Source organism: Lissotriton vulgaris, chromosome 4_1, assembly GCF_964263255.1.
Source record: "Lissotriton vulgaris chromosome 4_1, aLisVul1.2, whole genome shotgun sequence".
Taxonomy (NCBI): domain Eukaryota; kingdom Metazoa; phylum Chordata; class Amphibia; order Caudata; family Salamandridae; genus Lissotriton; species Lissotriton vulgaris.
In genome coordinates this window covers 148,001,477-148,023,013 of record NC_141691.1, presented here as the reverse complement: position 1 = coordinate 148,023,013, position 21,537 = coordinate 148,001,477, and the positions used below count along the sequence as shown (strand labels likewise).

Here is a 21,537-nt window from a genome sequence, read left to right as displayed (position 1 = left end):
AATACACAGTGATAGGATTGTTATGAGAACAGACCCACATTTCAGGCCAAAGGTGGTGTCACGGTTGCGCATCAGTCAGACAATTCAAACCAAAGTGTTTTCCAAACATCATCCACAAGCACAGAAAGGGCTTTACACACACTGGACACCAACAGGGCAGTAATGTACTATATTGAAAGGGCAAAGGAGTGCAGGAAGACAAAGCAATTCTTTGTGTCAGCATTTTTTGCAGGATTGCACAAACCATACAATTTTGCGACAAACTAGCAGGGCAACATTAACAAGTAGCATTTCATGCTCAATCTACAAGGAAGAAAGGAGCAACAATTGCGTTTCTAGCAAACACACCTATTCAAGATATTTGCCAAGCCGCAAAATGATCCTCAGTGCACACGTTCACTAAGCACTACTGTGTAGATATTCAAATGAACAAGGAAGCGCAAGTGGGACAGAAGGTCTTACAACACATATTCAGTAACCAGTGCTCATCTTCCACCCAGCCACCACAAAACTAACAAACCGCTACAAAGTCTATGCATCAGAGTGTAGCGGGTAGATCCTTTGCTGTGAATGCCTTTGTGGCTTAGAATGCCCTCCCTTTTGCCCTGCGGTCTATTCAGGATCTTGTGTTGAAAAGGAAATTGAAGACTTGCTTCTTTGCCTGATAGTCTCTCTATACCCCTCTTGCCTCGCGCGGGGACACTCATGAGTATCCGTGCGCGCTATAAATATATATAACATAACACAGCATAGTGAATCCAGAAAGATTCCCGCTGCAAAACGTATAGTTTCTTTCCTGTCGGTGTAGTTTTGCAGCCGGAAGACTTTCTGGATTCACTAGCGATTCCCACCATCCTCCGACCGAAAGATGAGTCAGAGGAAGACTATTAAAACAGGAGAGACTATGAAAAGGAGAAATAGTAAAACCAGATGAAGAAAAAAATCCAAAGATGGTGACCAAAGGTGGGCGCATCAGAAGGAAGCTAGTCGACGTCACGAAGGACACCAAATGGTGATATATCGACGACCACCTGGGCCACAAAAAAAATAAATAAAACCATTCCGGACCCAACCACTAGATGGCGGAATAATGCACAGCACAGTGAATCCAGAAAGTCGTTAAGCTGCAAAATTACACCGACAGGTAAGGAACTATTACATTTTGAAACCTTTTTTCCCTGCCACGTTTGGTCCCACAGGGATCGTCACTCAGTGCTACCCTGTTTAATGTATATGTAACATCGCTGGCATCACTGATCAAATCCTTCGGCTTTACCCTTACCTCCTATGCTGAGGACACTCAAATAGTGATGTCCGCATTTGACAGCGAAAACACCTTTGGCATTATGTTTCACAATTGCATGCATCCAATCAATAAATAGTTAAACACTGTGTAAAGCTGAATTCAGAAAAGACCGAGGTTATCTTTATTGGAAATCACACCTAGTTTTGGCCCCACCCTGGTAACTATAGAGGCATTGGAACCACTTCAAAATCATGTGAAAAAGGCAAAGAACTTGGGAATTGTCATTGACGATTAACTGGATTTTGGAAATCGGGTTAACATGGTGGTCTCTCCCTCATTTCACACCTTGAGTTATCAAAAAGAATCTTCCTTATATTCCAACAGATGCTAAAAAAACTTATCACAGCTCTAGTCTTGTCACAACTAATATTGCAATGGCCTATATCTAAATGTACAAGAACAATATTTGAATAAATTATAGATCTTTCAAAATTTGTCAGCCAGGTTTCTACTTGGCATTTCCAAGTTTCACTCCGTCGCCGAGGCAATAAATATGCTGCACTGGCTGCCAGTCAGGAATCGTGTTAAATTTAAGGCTCTCTGTAGTGACTATAAGGCACTGCATGACATCGGCTTGAGTTTCTGAGGCAGGTGTTTGTCTGGTAAGAACCCACTAGAAATCTCACATCCTCTGGGTCAATAAATTGTGGTCCCCAATTTTAAGAGGAATTGGGCAGGAAGAAACTTAATCATAGGGGCAGCCAAGATCTTTAATCTTCTTCCACCACATTAGTGCCTTACCCTCACTGCTCTCCTTTAGAAAGGAGTTGAATACATGGCTGTTTAATAGTTAAATGTCGTTTTCTCGTTGTGTTCAGACAAAGCTAGCACCATGACACCTCCTGACATACAATCGCACTATAAATTGCTCTAACATAAGCATTGGCAAAGACTGAAGGCCTTGCCATGGCAAGCTGATGCGAGGGCCTTGCCTTGGCAAGCTGATCCAGTGTTTACTTGAAAAGAAAATGTATTGCAAACATGCAGAACAAAAAAAAAAGATGGTCACCTAAACGTGGCTGCATTATGCTTAAATTCAGAATTTTAAAAATGGATGTGGGTCTTTTACGTGTGGTGGTTTTAGACAACTTGCCTTTCAGTTGTGCCATGCATTTTATTATTGTGTTGTGACTGGTACAAGAATAAACACCTTTTAATTCAAATATCAAAATATTAAAATATTAAAATAGCAGGCAACTACAGTATTGCAATGTCACTTTAACACTTTATAACATTCATTTTTTAAAAAGGGTGTAGGCCAAGTAGGTGGTATTTAAAGTTAATATTAAAAAAATTTATTAAAAAGCTCACTGATCCAGCTTTGCAACTGAAGAGAAAGGTGGATATGAAGAATGTACAGACTTTTGTATCACTGAGTGAAGCGAGCCAATACATAAAGTAGCTGAGCCATTGCTTCATGCTGTATGGTTTGGTGGGTGGATTCAAAATGTCACATTTTAACTGAGGATGAAGGCCGCTCACCAAAAGTTCCTCTGGGTGTATATATATTGTGTTAAAATGTTTTGGAGAACAGTAGTTTTACAAGTTAGCTAAAACAGTCTCAAAAGATCCGATCTAGCTGGCCACCCGGCGTGCAGGCAAAATAAAAAGCCAGTATTTAAAGTTAATATAAAAAAATAAGTAAATGAAATCTGGAAAAGCACACTTTGAACCTGCTTTGTCACTGAAGATAAACTATTTGTAGTGGGATGTGAACATTGTGCCTAGGGTTTCTTTAGTCACAAAAGTAAAGGGAGCCAGTGGAGAATGTGGGCTTGCCCATTGCCACATGCTGTAAGCTGTGTTGGACAAAAGCAAAATATGAGTGATCAAACAATTGATGATGCCCTCTAAACAAAAGTCCCTCTATGTATGTATGTAGTAATATGTATGAATTTCTAGAAGAACAATAAACTGGCGAGATAGCTAAAGCCGTTTGCAAAAGGCAGACTGAAAATAAAATCCATCCTTGAAAGTTTACATTTGTTTTTAAAGCAGTGCAGTGTCAGTAAGATAACGTTACTGACTATTTTGTATTGTTCATCTTTTCCGCTTTGTTTCATTGTAAATAATTGACTATTTAAAGACATTGTTGTAAATGTTGGTCAGTGGCCAGTTAGTAGTTCACACCTACTGATGACTACATTGTTAATTTCTGAAAAATGATGTTGGCAAATCAGGTAGGACACAGTTCAGATAATCACTCTGTTTGGTAAGACCCCTCTGTTTCTCGGCTTAAGTGTAGCTGGTTATTTCAAAAGTTCCATAATCACTTTGTGGTAAGCACATGAACTAATGTAATGAAGTATCATCAAGCTTAAGTGTATTGCATGGTGCCGATAGGAGTGGATATGTGATTTATGAGGGTCTGTTTCCATCTGGAGATGGGGAAAGTGGCATTCCGGTCCAATACCAGTGTTTTCATGGATGGATAGGTTTAGATTTGAAACACTCATGTTGAGGGTGGGAATAGTTGGGTGGAAATTTAAACAAAGTTTAGTTTTAATGTAGATTATCCTGTTATTTTATTTGAAGGCCTGTTACAAGTTTTATATGAGTGATGATATCAATCGTGATGCCGATGGCATGGATGAGCAATGCAGGTATGTATGTACTAATACAATGTGTTTACTTAAAGTCACTGCTTTCCTGCTTCCATCTTTGTTGCTCTTTGTCTTTTGCGTTCAATAATCTTTAATGATGGTCGTAAACATTTGATTTGTCTGTACCACAGGTTGTTGAATTGCCAAGGCATACGGGTAGAGAAGAAAATTCAATATGAACAGATTCAGACAATCCTCACCTCTATGAGTAGTGCCGCATCAGATTGCGTCATTGTGCTTCCAGTAACGAAACTTGCAAAAAACACATTTGATGGACAGAATGTAGAACAATGTCTTACATTCTCCCCAGTACAAAGATCTGGGCCTAAATCCATCGTTTTTTGCAGTCCACACCACCCTAGGTCAGACACTCGCTATATGCACTGGACTGGTTTGCCATACTGGGGATGTTCGAGGCAGGGGGTGATGATGAGTCTACTGTTTCGATACCCAAAGACTGAAATGTGTCCTGCCTTCAGTGGGCTTCCATGTACCGTAAACAAACATGGTGTGCTAGACTATGATATGGGATACCCCGTGATATTATTGCTTATGTCACTGACTGATTGTGTAGAATGACATCTTTGGTAAGAACTGTTTTGTGGGTACAGCCAAGTACCAACTGGTATATACATACGTAGTGTGAGTGTCTCGGGTGGGATTTTCGCGGGTGGGAGTTCTTGAGTTCTTAAGGGGTTTGTTCACCTACTCCGAAATACAACAAAAGTTAAAATGTACAATATAACTGCTCTTATCGTGCCTAAAGGAGCAACCTATTTATGGTTTCGTCATATGGTAACAATTCTGTACTGTTGCTCTAATCACTATGCTAATAAACAGATTTAAAAAAAAAAAAGTGCATACAGATTTGTTATTAGTAAGCTAAATGCACGTTAACAGTTCCCCCAAGAGCGCATTCAACACGCAAGTTAGGGGCATCCATGGCTTTCCTAGGAAACATTCCTCTAGAAGACATAAGTAGAGCAGCCACATGGACAATTGTACATACATTTACCAAACACTACTGTGTAAATGTACACTCCAAATAGCAAGCCGCTGTAGGACAAGCTGTACTCAAGACTCTTATTTCAGACTGCTGCAGCTGGCACGGGCAACCACCGCTAAGGGGGAGACTGCTATACATTCTATGCACAGATATGAATTCAGCAGCCCACATGCCTCGAACGGAATATGCTACTTACCAGTATGCATCTGTTCTTGGCATGTAGGACTGCTGACATTCATATCGCCCGCCCTCCTCCCCGGTGCCTGTCGCAGCTGTAGCACTCAGAATTAATCTCTAGCATGGACATCACTTACTGTATCATACTCCATCTCTGCCACAATGGCGAAAAACAATCTGAGGTTGGAGAGGATGCCCATGCACACCGTAGTCTGGGGGAGGAGCCACCTATCTCGTGATACTTCGAAGACTCTTCCAGGACAACAATGTGCAATCATCCGGACCCAACACTAGGAGGCAATCAATGCACAGATATGAATGTAAGCAGCCCTACATGCCAAGAACAGATGCGCAGGGCTCGAGAAATTCACTCGACCGCTCGCATTTGCGAGTGAGATTGATTAAGGACGAGCTATTTTTAGGTCCTACTCGCCCTTTCTGGCGAGTAGGAATACAAACTTGACACTTGACCTCTGCCTCTGAAAGCAGAGAAAATGTGACAAGAAAGCAAGATTTAAAGGCATCTTTATTGCTCACGAAGTAAATGAGCAATAAAAATGCTTTTAAATCTTCCTAACTTATCACATTTGCTCAGTTTTCAGAGTTTGAGGTCAAGTTCATTTAAGTTAGGTCGAGGAGATTTTGTAGTTTACTAGACCTGCAGGTCTAGAGCATTTTATATGATTTGTCGAGCCCTGTACTGGTAAGTAGCATATTCCTTCCCAGCCTCTGACGCTGAAAGGGCCCTTCAAGTCGAAAAAAAAGAGAAGACTTGAGGAAGAAATGGCTGCGCTATTACAGAACAAAAAGGAATTTGACGAATCATTAAATGATTTTCAAATCCCTAAAGCACCGGAAGTTGAACCGGAAAAAAGTCGCCGCCGAAGAAGCTATCCTCGAATCCCCACAGACTCCGGAATCTCGAAGCGAAGACCCCAAGGAATACGAAAACGTACTGGAAGAGGAGGAAAACGAAGAAAACTTAGTACGAATGGACTGATCTCGACACAGAGTCCAGAGGAGAAAAGAATCACCCCCAGATGACATTACTTTCTACTACGAAATCGTTAAATGGGCAGCAAACCAGTTTGTGGTGCCCCTAGATGATGCAAAGGGGGATACATGTTTCCTGCTGAAAACCCTAGCACCTGCAACAAAGGGGACACAATATCTACACATGTTGCCAAGTGTTCTGGACCAAGGCAAGGAAGCCTTCAAAGAGCCAGCTACAAACAGAGGGGTAACTCCTAGAGTGTAGAAAAAATATAAGCCTTCTTCAAAAGACCGAAATATATACAGTGAAATGTTATACCTGATTCTATCATCGTAACAGCCAGGAGGAGAGCAAATGCAGTCTGCAACACAATACTTTCACTAGAAAAGGAGAGTAAAAGAATGGACTTGATGGGCAGAAGGATGGAGAAAGAAGCAGCAACGCAATGGGGCATTGCCAACTCAAATGCCCTGCTGAACAGACATGGCCACCAACAGTGGGATGAAATTGAGGAGTTCTTAAATATACTTCCAGAGGAGGACCAGAAGAGAGCAAGAGCGGTTGTCCAAGATGGAAAAAAAATGGGGCTAACACCTGCCTAAAATCTGCACTAGATGCAGCAGATACCGCAAGCAGGCAAATGTGTAGGGGCACCATACTCCGAAGGCATGCCTGGCTCCGGATTTCTGGATTCAAACAAGAAGTTCAGACATCAATCATCAGCAGGCCCTATAATGGACAAGATCTATTTGGTAACAAAGTGGATGAATCCCTTCAACAGATTAAAAAAGGACAATGAAACAGCAAGGGCAATGGGAGCCCTGCAACAAAGAGGATCTTTCAAAAGAGGAGGCTTCTCTAACCGAAGAACCACAGGATGAGGCAGCTTCAGCCAAAGCCAGCAGATGCTGAAACAGTCTCAGGGACAGAACCTAAACCAACAGATGGGTCACCAATCTAGTTACTAGGGTTGGCTCAAACTGACCGCAAGAAAGAACCCATACAAAACACCAGTGGTGGGAAGAATATCCCTTTTCCACAGCCAATGGGAAAGGATCACAACGAACAAATGAATATTAAATTTGGTACAACACAGATATTGCATAGAGCTAACAAAAGCACCACCTGCAAATCCACTGAAAATAAGAAAATTATCCAAATCAGAACAAATATTGCTACACGCAGAGATCAAAAAACCGTATCTAAAACGGGCAATAGAAAAAGCACCAAAACCGGATTGACAAACAGGAAACTACTCACCATACTTCCTTGTACCAAAACTAGATCTAATCCTAGGACCAATTATGGACTTACAATTCATAAACAAGTTTGTACTAACACAACACTTCAAAATGTGTACCCTTCAAAAAATAATCCCACAAATCCAAAAGGGGGATTTTCTAGCAACAATAGACCTCAAGGATGCCTATTTACATATCCCAATGAACAAAAGACACAAAGTACCGAAGATTCCTACAAAATAGAACATACTACCAATTCAAGGTACTCTCGTTCGGAATAAAATCAGCTCCACAGGTGTTCAAAAAGCGTTTGGCCACAGTGGCGGCACACCTAAGAAGAAGAAAGATCCACATATACCCCTTTCTGGAAAATTGGCTAATAAGGGGACACACAAAACAAATATGCCACATTCATGTTAAAAAAGAATTCAAACGCTACAAAGTCAGGGATTTTCAATAAACCACAAAAAATCGTCAACAACCCCAGAAATAGAAAAGACCTTCCTCTGAGCAAGACTGAATACAAAAGATGCAAAGGCTTATCCCACACAGAACAGGATACAAACTATGCACAGCGAAACAGCCCTCTACCAGAGGGAACAGACTCGGACAGTGAGGAAGGTAATGAAACTGATCATGTAACTTGTATCCCACTCATGCCTCATGCTCGCCTACACATGTGCCTGTAGGAACTGGGTTCGACAGGTCCCCGGGGGGGTAGCTTGGGCCGAGCCGGCAGGCACCCGAAGCTTAGGTGTAAAGTGACTACACAACACACTCATCTACTGAGACAATAAGTGCACGCAAGTACGGAGTTCACACCAGTATGCTTGATTCAAATGAATAAGTTTTATCTTGAATTATCTTGAATTAGAATCAGAGCAGTCAAAAATCACAGCAGTATTAACTCATTGCCGTTCCTTTAAAACACAGGTTTTGCATTTCTCAGCAGTAAATATGTAAATAAATAAATATTAAATAACCGTAGGCCTGGTATTAGCCTTACTCCTAGTCAGCACCTGCAAAGAATTTCCTTCTCAGACTTTTAAATAACATCTCATTTCTCAGCAGCAGCCACTACTGGAGGGTAAACATTTCCTATCTGCAAAAATAAGCCATTTATCAGCAAATGCAGTGCATTTCATCAGGCTGGAATAAAGCAATTCAACACTTAGATATGAGCATTTCTTTTGGTCATAATAGGCAGGACATGACTCTCAGGAGCTAAGTATGACAATTTCCTTAACGATCAGGCCACCGCAGTAGAACAACCTTTCCCCTGTTAAGGGGTTAACGTTTTTTAGGGCTCCTGCCCAGTCCTCAGTTTGTATTGGGGCCAACGGGGCCCAACTATAGTCTCCCGCGGGGAGGGCGGACTTGGAGCCTCCCCGGGGGTTTAACTCACTTCCTCGGCCCCTGTTCGGGCCCTTGCGAAGGGTCAGCACAAGGTAAGATGACTCCCGGGGGCGCGCTCTTCCTACCGCGCCCTCCGGTGGTGTTGTAGGCTCCCGGGCTCCTTCTAAGCCCTCCGGTGAAGACTGGGGTGCGCAGGGGCTCCGGTAGTCTCTGTGAACCTCCGCGTAGGTGTCGGCTCTAGTCCCGGTCCTCTCTCAGAGCCTGCAGGGACCGGGGACCAACAGGAGGCCAGGGTGCGCAGCGACCGCCAATTGCAGAGCGGCTCGCGGAGCACAATTTCAGGGACCCAATCAGGACACGGCGGGGGCGGAATTACACCGGCGCCCCTGTCACGTGATGCTAGATCCCGGCTTCAGGCCTAACGAGGCCTACTTCGGCCCGACCAGATTCTACGGCGGCCTTCTCTTGGCTCTGGGGGTCGCCGAGGGGGTGCAGAATGCAGCACCGACGTCGCGGAGAAGGCGCCAGGCTGCAACGATGACGGTAAGGCTCAAAGGCTAAAGCAGAAGTGCAAAAGGGCTCGACAGAAGTGCGATCGGGGAGGGGGGGGGGGGCCTGGCTGAGAAGCATTCTCAGGGCCCAGACAGGGTCTCCACGCAGTAGCGCTTCTCAAAAGGGGCGCAGCGCTTGCCAGTCAGCAGTTCACAGCGCTTCTCAAGGGAAAGGCAGCGCTTGCCAGTCAGCAGTTCACAGCGCTTCTCAAGGGGCATGCAGCGCTAATACCTGGTTGATTCCCCACCAGTCCTGTGGGCAGTAAGGTCTTCTTGGCGCTAGCTGGATCCTGCTCCCTTGGTAGAAGTTACTTGAAGGGGGAGGAGTTGGGGAGGGGGGGTGAGTTTAAGGCTTGTCCAGTTTCCTAAGTAAATCACTCAGGTGGTCCCTGGGTTCCCCTCCTGCTGGGCCAGATCAGTGGGCTAGTTCAGTGTTCCTCACACAGCTTGGGGGGCAGCGCCTAAACCCTGTCACCCCCAGTGGCATAGGTTCCTGACTGGGCCCTACCGCCTTAGTCTCCTGCGTAGGTTCCCCCGGGTCAGTGATGCCCCAACTACTCTCTCTCAGGAAAGTTTCCCTTCCTTTCCATATATAGCGACAGTTGGCAGTGGCAGTTGGTGTCACTCCACTGTTCTGGAAGGTTCCAGGAGCTTCCCTCATTCTAGCTATGGGCAGGCTGGCATTGCAACATTGTTTAAGGGTTCCAGCCAGCTCCTGGCTACTATAGTGCGCCTAAAAAGACCACGCTGCAGTAGCAGGGGTCAGTGGCAGCCATCTTAAGGGAAGAGAGCACCTGCACCTTAGCATTGGTAAGCAATGGGAAGGTGCCCAGAGACCGAAGGCCAACGAAAAGTAGGTGAGAAAAATTAGGCAAAAGCGGAAAAAAATAGGAATGACCACCCTAAGGCTGACGGGTCTAACAGCGCCCATTCCAGGAATGGCTCACCAACAGCTTGGTCACAAGCCACATGGAGTGGGGAAGATCTAGTGGTTAGACAAAAGGTGCAAGCAGAGGCAAACTGGTGGGCATCCAACAACCTAGCACAGGGGAGACCTTTCAGGAACACAACTCCATCTGTGACCATCACCACGGATGCATCCCTCAACGGTTGGGTAGCACATCTAAACTAGCTAAAGGCTCATAGTCAATGGAGCGAACAAGACTACACCAAGCACACCAATTTCTTAGAAATGATAACGGTTCTACTGACACTCAAAGAATTCCAGAATCCGGTTCAGGGAAAACCATTCTAATACAAACAGACAACACAACTACAATGTTCTACCTGAACAAACAGGGTGGAACCAAGTCCTTTCCCCTGAGCAAACCTGCGCAGGAAATCTGGCAATGGGCGATACCACAACAAATCAGTCTGCTGACAGTGCATCTACCAGGGATAGACATCACAGCAGACCAGCTAAGCAGACAAAGCAGTTGCTCACATGAATGGGAGCTAAAGCAAACAACAGTACAATACCTATTCAACATCAGGGGAACGCCAGTGTTGGACATTTTTGCAACATGCAGAACAATGCATCCAGATTTCCACACCACATGTCAAAGGGAAATGCACTTTCACTTAATTGGTCTCAGACATTTGTCTACACCTTTCCACCAGTTCCCCTGATGCAAAGAGTACTAAAAAAAAGCAAAACAACCAGGAACAAATAGGACTCTTATAGCCCCTCATTGGCCAAGACAAACATGGTACTGAACTCTCCAAGGGAAAAAATGATCATGATCAAAGCAGAAAGAGACTTGCTGACAGTTCAACCGGGCCAAATCATTCACCCAGAACCAGCGACTCTACAACTAGCGGCATGGCGCCTGAATACATAGAATATGGACTCCTCAATCTGCCGTCCAGACCATGGAAATTGAAAGAGGCAAAAAAACAGTCAATAAGAAAATGCTACACAGCAAAATGGAAGCGATATACCACTTGGTACACCGCTAACAGCAATACTACCTCAATAAATACACAAACCGTAGTCACAAATCTTACCTACCTCTTAGGCAGCAACATCAATTTTTCCAGCCTAAAAGTGCACCTCGCTGCCATAATGGCATACACAAGGGGGAAAATATGCAAACTGTTTTTTACAAGAACAGTCATAAAAAGGTTTTTAGAAGGCGCAAAAAGAATAGCTCCACCAAGAACTGCTCCTGTACCAACATGGAGTTTAAATACAGTGCTGTCTCAACTAATGGCTAAACCTTTTCTTTTGAGCCCATGCATACAGCTGACCTCAAACACATTTACTCTCAAAACAGCCTTTCTCATTGCTATAACATCACTGAGGAGAGTGAGTGAACTACAAGCATTAACTATACAAGAACCCTACTTGCAAATCCACTGGGATAAGGTAATCTTAAAGACTAACTCGCAGTTTTTACTAAAGGTGGTAACAAAATATCACTTAAATCAAAACATCTTCTTACCAGTTTTCTTCAAAGTTCCTAAAATTAAGCAGACAAAAGCTTCCAAACCCTGAATGTATGGAAAGCACTACTGCACCATCTGCAAGAAGCAGAACAAATGAGGAGAACAAAGCAGTTGTTTGTTGCGTACTCGCATACCAACACAGCATCAGCTGTCACTAAAGCAAATATTACAAGATGGATAGTACAAGCTATCCAATTAAGCTATACTAATGCCAAAAAAGAACCAACAATACAACCAACAGCTCACTCCACTAGGAAGAAAGGAGCAACGCTAGCCTTTATGGCCAATGTACCCATCAATGCCATCTACGCAGCAGCAACATGGGCATCACCACACACCTTTACAAAGCATTGTGTGGATTTACAAATTAATAAGGAATCTCAAATTGGACAAAGACTGCTTCAACACCTGTTTGCTAAATCTTCCTTCCACCACAGCCTCCCAAACATGGGAGAAACCGCTACATTATCTGATTCACAGCATGTGAATACAGAAAAGGATTCACACTGCAAAACAAAATGGTTACTTACCAGTAGGAGTAGTGTTGCACCTTGAAGAGTTTTCTGGATTGACATGCGACCCGTCCGGCCTTCCCCTAGAGGGAACACAAACAGGTGGGGAAGCAAAGTACAACATCAGTAATTCAGAAAAAGGACCATCACCACCGACCTAAACAACTATCGGCCTATCACCAATATCACCACACTAGCAAAACTGTTAGAAAAATGCGTACAACTCCAACTGACAAAACACATTGAGCAGTTTGACCTCCTCAACTCTCACCAATCCGGATTCAGAGCAAAGCATAGCACGGAAACGGCCATGATACACATAATAGATGATGCCCTCCAAATCCTTGATCACAATGAGTCTTGCCTCCTCATCCTTCTTGACCTTTCTTCAGCATTTGATACGGTCAAACACGAGAATCTACTGGAGCTCCTAAATACCAGAATGGGCATATCCGGGACGGTTCTCAAATGGTTCACGTCCTTTCTGCACAACCGTTCTCAGAGGTTCAAGTTCAACAACGCACTGTCCTCGCCTGTGCCAGTAACACTGGGCGTCCCGCAAGGTTCCTTTCTATCCCCCACATTGTTCAACCTCGTCATGGAACCACTCACCACCTTGCTTCAATCGTCTAAGGTACATTTCCATATGTACGCCGATGACACTCAGCTCTACCTCAAGCTTCAATCCCCTGAAGACATCAAACTGTTGAATGCCACACTAAGAAACACCCAAGCTTGGCTGGCCGACAATCACCTCAAACTAAATGCTCTGAAAACTGAGTTCCTTCTGATCTCTCCTCCTGCGAAAAAGGCCATCACCCAAACCTGGCTCAATCATCTAACCGCACTCCATGTCCAACCCACCATCGTGGACTCAGCGAAATCCCTTGGCATCACACTGGACTGCAATCTCGACATGCAGCAGCATATTAGCATAGCAACTAAAGGAGCCAACTTCCAAATCAACACGTTGAGAAAACTCAAACCCTTACTACCACCCAAGGACTTCCAAACCGTGGTACAAGCCTTAGTCATTCCTCGCATAGACTACGGAATTGTGGCTCTCAGCGGGCTCCCCCTGACAACAACGGCTCCCCTAAGAGCCTCCCTGAACGCGGCCGCGAGACTCATCACTGGCTCAAGAAAACACTCGCATATATCCCCTGACTTAAAAGCCCTGAACTGGCTGCCTATTGATGCCAGAATTCAGTTGAAAATTGCCTGTATGACACACTCGGCCGTACACCACAAGGCACCCAACTACCTCTCTCATAAGCTGACCATATCAGGAGGCTCAAGATCCAACAGAAGCACAAACACTCTCCTCCTGAAACCACAGAGATTCCGTAAGGAAAAAAGATACAAACGCTCCTTCTCTGGAATGGCACCTAGGATCTGGAATGCACTCCCGCCAGAAACCAGGCTTATCCCGTCCACTATACTCTTCAAGAAAGAGGTGAAGGCCATCCTTATGGCTAAATACACCTAAACACTATTGATACTGGATCAATGACAGTATTTGGCTCCCACATTATCGGCCTCAATAACCTGCAACGCACCCACTACTGACTTATGCTTTGCTTTCAACATTGTTTACTCACCCTCTGGTGTGCTATAATCTTATCCGTTTAGACATTGTACTGCTTCCATATTATTGTTTCTTGATTGTTATTACTCTGTATACTCTTGTATGATTGATACCCTATTTTTGCAACTCACTGTCTACGGAATCTCATATTGATTTAAGAGTCTTGTTTATCCTACCTACTGTTTCTGTAAAGCGCTCTGATATCTGCAAAGATCTTGTTCGCGCTATATAAAACTTTAAAAATAAAATAAATCACAAGGATTAAAAGTACATCGAAACAGAAAAAAGAATCCAAAGATGGCCACCACGTTCGTCGACCTCCAGGATTCTGTCTGACGTCACACAGGGGACATACCTTCCACCAAATGGTGGTCAACAGTGACCAAAACAAGTAATGAATTTAAAAAAAAATCCGGACCCAACCACTAGATGGCGGAACGATTCACAGCATGTGAATCCAGAAAACTCTTCAAGCTGCAAAACTCCTCCTACCTGTAAGTAACCATTTCGTTAACTCTGGTGAAGGCACTAACTTACTTTTTGTTGCAGTACAAGACTGGTCAACACGTAGAACCCCCCAATTCAGTCCTAGGATGAAAACCAAAGTGTTAACTTTACAAGTAAGTATACATTTCTAGGATTTGAGTTTTGGGGAGTACTAAGGTTCCCCAAGGTTCAGGTTGGCAATCGAGGGGCACCACCAGCGGTAGTAGGGTTGCCGCGTGCAGAGTTTAGGGTGCCCATGTTAGCCAATGGGGCCAGGGGGCAGCTCTGTTGGGGACTGCTCACGGACAGACCACTCTGTCTCGGGAGCCAAGCTCCTAGGATTAAGGTAAGGTGGTCCCGGATTGGCACAAACTACACTCCACCAGCGGCGCAGGGGCACCAGTTGCAGGGTGCTCAGGAAGTGTTGGAAGCCCAATGCTTCTCTATGGAGGATGTGATTCTTGGAAAAAGACTGCAGGCTGGAGCCAGTAGACTGGATGAAGGGCATCAACTGCTGGATACCAGGGCACCTTCGGACTCTGGGGCTGCTTGTGCATGGGTTCCTTTCATGTCGGGCTCTTCTCACCTGTTCTGGTCATGGTTTGGGGGGTGGGGGAGACCCTTCAGGATGAGACTGCAGGCACCGAGAAGGTCTGAGGAGGTTGTCCAACACTGGATCACAGGTTTGGATCGCTGGCGGGGTGTGTGGACCTCACTGGGGTGTTGGGCCACTCAAACTCTGTTCATGGGGGTCTGATGCAGAGTAGCGAGGACTTGCGGATCCGGCAGGATCTGGAATCCTGTCTTGGGTTTTTGTTCAACAAATCCGATGTCCATAGGAGATCAGAGTTCTTTGAGAAAGCAGGACCGGTCTCCGGGGTTCTTGGAAGCTGCTTGCTGCAGGACACACCGGGTTCAGCTTGCAGGGATCTAGAGCAGGAGACAGGCAGTAGGGCTGGGACCAAAGCAGTTGTTGCCCTCTTCGGTACTTGCTCTTCGGTCCCCCTTCTGGTTATGTTGAATCTGAAGAGGCAAGTTTAAATACTTAATTTAGGGTTGTTACAGGGGTGTGCATGTTGGGACCAGTGGGAGGGGGGATAAGCTTCATCCAGATTGGAGGGGTCCCCTCATGTACAAGATGGCATGGACTGAGATGTGGGCTTCACATCACCTGAGGGGTGGGGTTGGCAAAGGTGGACACAACTCCCTTCCTAGCTAGCTTTTCCCATTGGTTCTCGTGCCCAAAATAAGGGTCTGAACCGGTGGAAGCCAGTTGCATTGCTAATCGCATCAAAAGGCTGGGGGCAGGTAACAAGAGGCAGGCCTTTGAAGCTCCCTCTTCACGTACCCTGTCCATCCAGAGGAAGGAGGCATGACACCTCTGTCCAGGATGTGCTTAGTTCCCAGACCCAGAGAATGGAGGTCTCTTGATTCAGGGTTACATAAACCTGTCTAGTGGTGGCAGATGGCTTGAAGCTAGCAGAGCCAACCAGAGATTTTTTTTCAGGGGGCATGCATCTCTAATATACCCTCTGTGTGCAAGTTTTATTAAATCCAGCACTGGCATCAGTGTGGGTTTAATGTGCTGTGAAGTTTGATACCAAACTGTGGTACAAAGGTACAGTTTTGGGAAAGAACACAGTGTAGGAAAGTGCCCCTTTTTGTATGGTTGCCTCGGCTTTTTGCCAAATGGTTGATGTACATTGACTGAGTGTGCCCTGGGTTCCTGCCAACCAGGTTCCTAGGGCCTGTTATTTCCCGAACATGTACTGTTGCAAAACCCAGTTGCCCCTCTCTGGCCACATGTTAGTCCCTTGTAAAAGTTACCATGGGTACCCAGGGCACTGTGGCCAGGGAAGACCTACAAAGACTGCAGCACTTATTGTGTCACCCTTTTAGGCCCTGTACCTTACACCCACACACTGCCATTGCTGCCTGTTTTGGTGATGAACAAAGTGGAGAGTAGACTTGGCTCTCATCCCTGTGTGCCATGACTACAATCCACTGCCCTGTCATAGGTAAGCCACCCCTCTAGCTGCGTGCACTATACCAGTGGTGATGGTACAGGTGCACGGGCCCTGTACCCCTAAATTGTCCAAGTCCATTCTTAGACATTGTATGTGCAGTAATGCCATAAAGAGTATATGATGCTGGGAGTTGTCATTAGGAACTCCACAGCACTATAATGGCTTTACTGACAATTGGGAAGTTTGGTATCAAACGTCTCAGCACATTAAACCCACTCTGATGCCAGTGTGGGATTTAATGGAAAAAGCTCCAAGATGCCCTCTGAAAAATAACCTAAGTCTAGTGGCTGCTTGCCAGCTGCCACCATCAGAGAAGTTTCTGGGCCCCTGGGTCGAGAGCCTGCTACTCTTGGGGTCCTGAAACAACTCTAATCCTGGGATGAGGTGCCAAGCCTCCTCTCCCAGGATGGGCATGGTCCACGAAGGGGAAGCTTCATTGGCTTGCCTCCTTTGTGAGCTACCCCAGCCATTTGCGGCTCCCAGCAAGTGCCTCCCATCGGTTCTGACCCCTTCTTTGGGCGGGTGAATCAGCGGGGAAACTCATGTTAGGAGAAGAGTTGTGCCCACCTTTGCCAACCCCACCCCTCAGGTGGGGGAGGTGAGGTGAAGCACAACTCTCAGTCCCCGCAATCTTGCAGATGGGGTGACCTAGCCAACCAGAGTGAGGCTTATGCTCCCCTCCCACTAGAGCAGAGGTTTTCTATCTGTGGGGCACATCCCCCCAGAGGGGCCGTGGAGGCCTGGGGAGGGAGTCGCACATTCCCCAGTTTCACTTATACCTGCAATCCAAAACGTTTGCTTTCGTTGTAGAAAAAGGCAGCCGTCCTGGGACAGCTAATTTAGATCCTTTATCAGCTGAAGTTTCATCAATTGAGTGCCTTGTGGTGTGTCGTGCCAGAGTGCCTGCTTGTCTAAATGAAATGCAAATGTGCCTAGCAGTTAATCTGCAAGTGTAAATTGTGCTTGGGAGCAGATTCTGGCTTCAATTGCTCAAATCACTCCAAGCTTTTAATGACAGATTTGTATTTTTTGAGTGATAGTGCAGAGTTAACAACTGGGCTGGGAAGTGCTTGCATTTAATTTTAACTGCATTTACACAGCCCTAAAGAGGTGTTGAAGGGACAATTATGTAAAAAAATGACATTGCATATGCTCTGGTATTACTAAAATCTACATTTTGGAAGCACTACTTTATTGTAATACTATTTGCACGTTTTGCAGTGCTCTATCTTCCTCTGTGTGTAATGCAAATATAAAATGACTTGGCATATGACAGAAAGCACTGTGAATATGTGTGACCTTGTAGCAGTAAAAATACACATCACTATTCTCCACTGCACCAATCAAAATGTAATTCTGTGGCTCTCTGGTTGCTCATAGACCTCTGTAGTGCATGAACGAATAGAGGTTTCATAATGTACTACAGTGCATTTCCCACTGAGTTACAACTTTTTAAATGTATTGTTCATTATGCTGCCCAATATCTTCTAGGGAGATTCCTTTGAGTGAAAGACCTAAAAAACGTACAGAATATTTTGGGATTTATTTATGAGACTTTCATCGCCAGAGCATCACTTTTTTTGATGCTCAAGCGGAGCAAGCGTCTCGACCATACCTATGAAGTGGGCAAAGTAACCCAGCATGGCTTTATAGATATGGAGTAAGACATAGCACCACAAGTCACTGCGTTTCCTTATTCAGAGTCAAGGAGGTGTTGCATGGGCTTTGCGTGGGGTTCCCACGCAACACAAAACAAGATGGTATGCCATTCTTAGTATTACAGGTTGTTGTGTGTAAGGAGAGCACTAAAGTGCTTCCTTGAGCTGGAGAAAATCTTTTTCTCCTTTCAGAAAAAGATCCTCACACACCCAGCCAGCGAGGTGTCTTGCTCCATCATCGGGTCGGTGCTGCAATACCGGATTGGCACACGTGATGGGGCCTTATCGGCAGAGATCTTTATTCTTATAGCTGTTGGGTACAGTGCGAGTGAGGGCCCTTGTGAATGTAGATGTATAATAGTGGAAGTGTAGGCTAAAACAGGAATTAGTGGTCCACCCAAAACAATTTTAATGAATGTGGTCACTATCCAGGTTAAAAAACGATGATGCATGCTCACCTGCTCTGAGGTTGCAGGGTACGCGCTAGGAAATCAGGCCATGTTTCTTGCCTATCGCCAAGTAGACATCAATTTGTCGGGCCAATGTGTGATCTATCTACACTTTTTGGTAGTGGTCTGTTAAGAACAATGAGTGACCACCCATACGGCACCCTAAAATGGTTATCTGTAGATCTAAAACATAACCTGTAAAAAAGGAAGAAAGAACATAATAATTAATGAATCAATCACCAATAGGCTACAATTCAACCATGATAGTGTAGCACTGCAAATTCAAACACGTTCAAAAAGCGCATGCTTCACACACAAGTGTCTGTGCCCATGCATATGGCGATCCAAAATTAATTTTGTATAAAAGTAGCAGTCGAAAAACACATTGCGTCAAGAGCATGTACTCACTCACCCACGCAACACCCATGGATTTTGTTGCTGCCCCACAATTACAAAATCAAGTAAACCTGAGGCAGCTCCAAAAACTGACACCTCCCCAGCAAAGGTGTAACAAGTAGAAATTTTTTCTCCTTGTTTTTGGCGCACTTATTGTTGTCGAGGATGAGGATTACCAGGTTTCAGAAATTTTTGTCAGAAAGGGGTCCTTACGCCATACAAATTTTGACAACGGAGTCTCTGCATCCAAAGGTTTGAAGATCTATGCACTAGAGGGAGTCCTAGTATGGGGTCTACCCATCCCAAGGAAGAGACCCATTGGTCCAGACTATACCTACCTGTAACGCCCCTATATCTAGCAGCGTGAATCTTTTCTGGATTCGCTTGCTGTGCATTATTCCGCCATCTAGTGGTTGGATCCGGAATTGTTGTATTCTTTTTTTTTTTTTTTTCTTTTTTTTTGTATTTGTGTTGCTGGGCGTCGACATGCCATCATTTGGTGTCCTCCTGTGACGTCAACGTGCTTCCTCCGGAAGCTTCAACCTTTGGTCGCCATCTTCAGATTCTTTTTTTCTGGCGTTGGGTCTGGAACGATACGGAAGGAGCTCCATAGATTTGGAGAGAAGAATAGACAAAAATAGGGGAAACCTCTATGAAAGAGCGAGAAAAGCATTTTTGACGTACCGGACTACTATCCGACAAGCTTTAGTGCGACGAAAAGGGGAAAAGTATGGAACTTCGACACAGAGAAAGCGCATGCAGGGGCTCTTTGGGCGCGGTAATTGACAAGACACCTTTCAAATTCTGTTAGAATTGTCATTATAAATACGCTCAAAAAGATTAGCATCCAGTCTGCAACCTGTGCCTGTCGCTGGATCAAGTGAAGATTGCAACGCCTGCTCTGCCTTCACACCAAAGACATTGCGGGTGAGAGAGAGACAGAGAAGGGCCCACTAGAAACCTGCAGGGCCAAGGACCAGCACCGTCACTTTGAGATCTGGGCCTTTCCAGCGACGAGGACGACAGACATACCAGTCGTATAGGTCGAGAAGAAGACTTCGAAGGAGGTAAGAGAGCCGTCTACCTATCCTCGTCAACCTTTGCCCGGTTGCATTGACTTCCTTATGTGGCCCCTTAACTCTTTGAGCACGTTGCTACTCCTAAGATGATAGCCGTTCTGACTCCTTAGATTCAATAGCACGTCCAAGTGTAGGTTTCGCATCCAGGTTCCGGACTGGCGCATGCGCTGTCCTGGACGACATACGCCACGCCCCCTACGGCACTGACATGGTGGGATGGCGATGGCTTCTTATACCCGGCTCTTCCCTGGGCTCGCCACCAGCTGCTCCGCGCCCTGACCAGGTGCTGTTCATGGGGGTAGGTTTATACGGCTTGGACCGCGCCGCCGAAGGTAAGCAGTTTGCGAGTCTCCCTTGTGACCGTCGCCTTGAACTATGTTGTCGGCGCTCGGGTAATGTGTGGAACATTTCCCTTAGTTTCACCTTGGCCTCCGTAGTCTTGGAAGATGCTTGCTTCCCTGATGCCACGTATTATGTGGGGCAATGTCATTTTTTCCGGACAGACGCTGTCGGCCTGCTGGGTGAATCCGGCTACGTTCCCCTCCCTCCGCAGGTTCACCAGCGGGGCCCGGGTGCGGGCAGTGTTCAGGCTTGCGGGTTGGCGATGTCTACCGGGGAGAGACGGCCTTAGTGATTGCGGCTTGTCTAACATGCGACTCATCTCTACGCAGTACAGGCATGGGGCTCGAGGAGAGGTGGCCACATGCTTGAGCTGTCCTCAACGAGAACCTAGGGCTCCATGAGCACGGTTCTTTTGACACATGTCCCTTGTTGTCTCTTCCAAGATAAGCCCCCTGCATGGCATCTTTTTTTCTCTCCTAGGTACCATACCCAATTGTGCCGGTCCTACGGGAGCAGTCTGCGGGGCACCTTGGGGAATCTCCTAGGGTAAGCATCGAGCCCTCCCTTCCATTATTCGCAAAGTTTTCGCCCTCAGTCTCGATTGGGATTGTCCCTGCAAAACTAAGGGTATTTTGCTTTCACAATACCCTTTTTTGTCATTGTTTTAAATATCTTTTGTGTGTGTGTACAATGTAGAGTACTTGCGAGCTAGTAAGCAATAGAGTATTGTACTTACCACTTCCCTCTGTTGCATGATTATATATTTTTTCTAGGTCGCATCACTAGAGTAGGACCAATTGGCCTGCCCGTTTACTGACCTACAAGATGAGGTTGTAATTTACATTGTTTAATTTCTCACTGTGTAGTACTGAACACTTAGGTCCTGAAGAATTGCCATGATGGCAAAAAACATGTTGACCTGACCTGAGGGTTGTAGATATTTTGCTGTGAATCTCCCCGGTATATATCTCCCCTCCCACCCCTTTTAATCAAGGGAGTCCACCACGCTAATAACGTGCATTGTGGACTGACTCACCTTTTTTAATCCACCTTCACTTCACGACTACACTTTCCTCTGCCCTCTCACACGCATGCACCATATGGCTGGAACAAAAGATCTCCGATAAAGAGCCCCTTTTCGGGAGCCCGTCAGACATTGCAGCGCCAGTCTGACGAGGAGCAGAACCCATATGATGAAGCATGACACCTAGTTTACTAGGTGTGTGAGGGTTTTAGATCCAAAAAGGGAATTTCCCCCTTTTTCTGTCCTCTACGCTACATTCATACTGTTCTTCACATTCCTTTCGGGGAACTTTGT

The 21,537-nt window shown here is 45.4% G+C and overlaps 1 protein-coding gene across 1 annotated transcript in view; it reads left to right on the top strand.

Annotated features, from left to right (window-relative positions):
- ATRX (ATRX chromatin remodeler) overlaps nucleotides 1-21,537 on the top strand; it is a 1,771,102-nt gene that overhangs the window by 281,935 nt on the left and 1,467,630 nt on the right. The window contains exon 8 of the mRNA XM_086918408.1: nucleotides 3,842-3,909. Coding sequence (XP_086774534.1) covers nucleotides 3,842-3,909 — 68 coding nt within the window. The remainder of the gene's footprint in view (nucleotides 1-3,841; nucleotides 3,910-21,537) is intronic.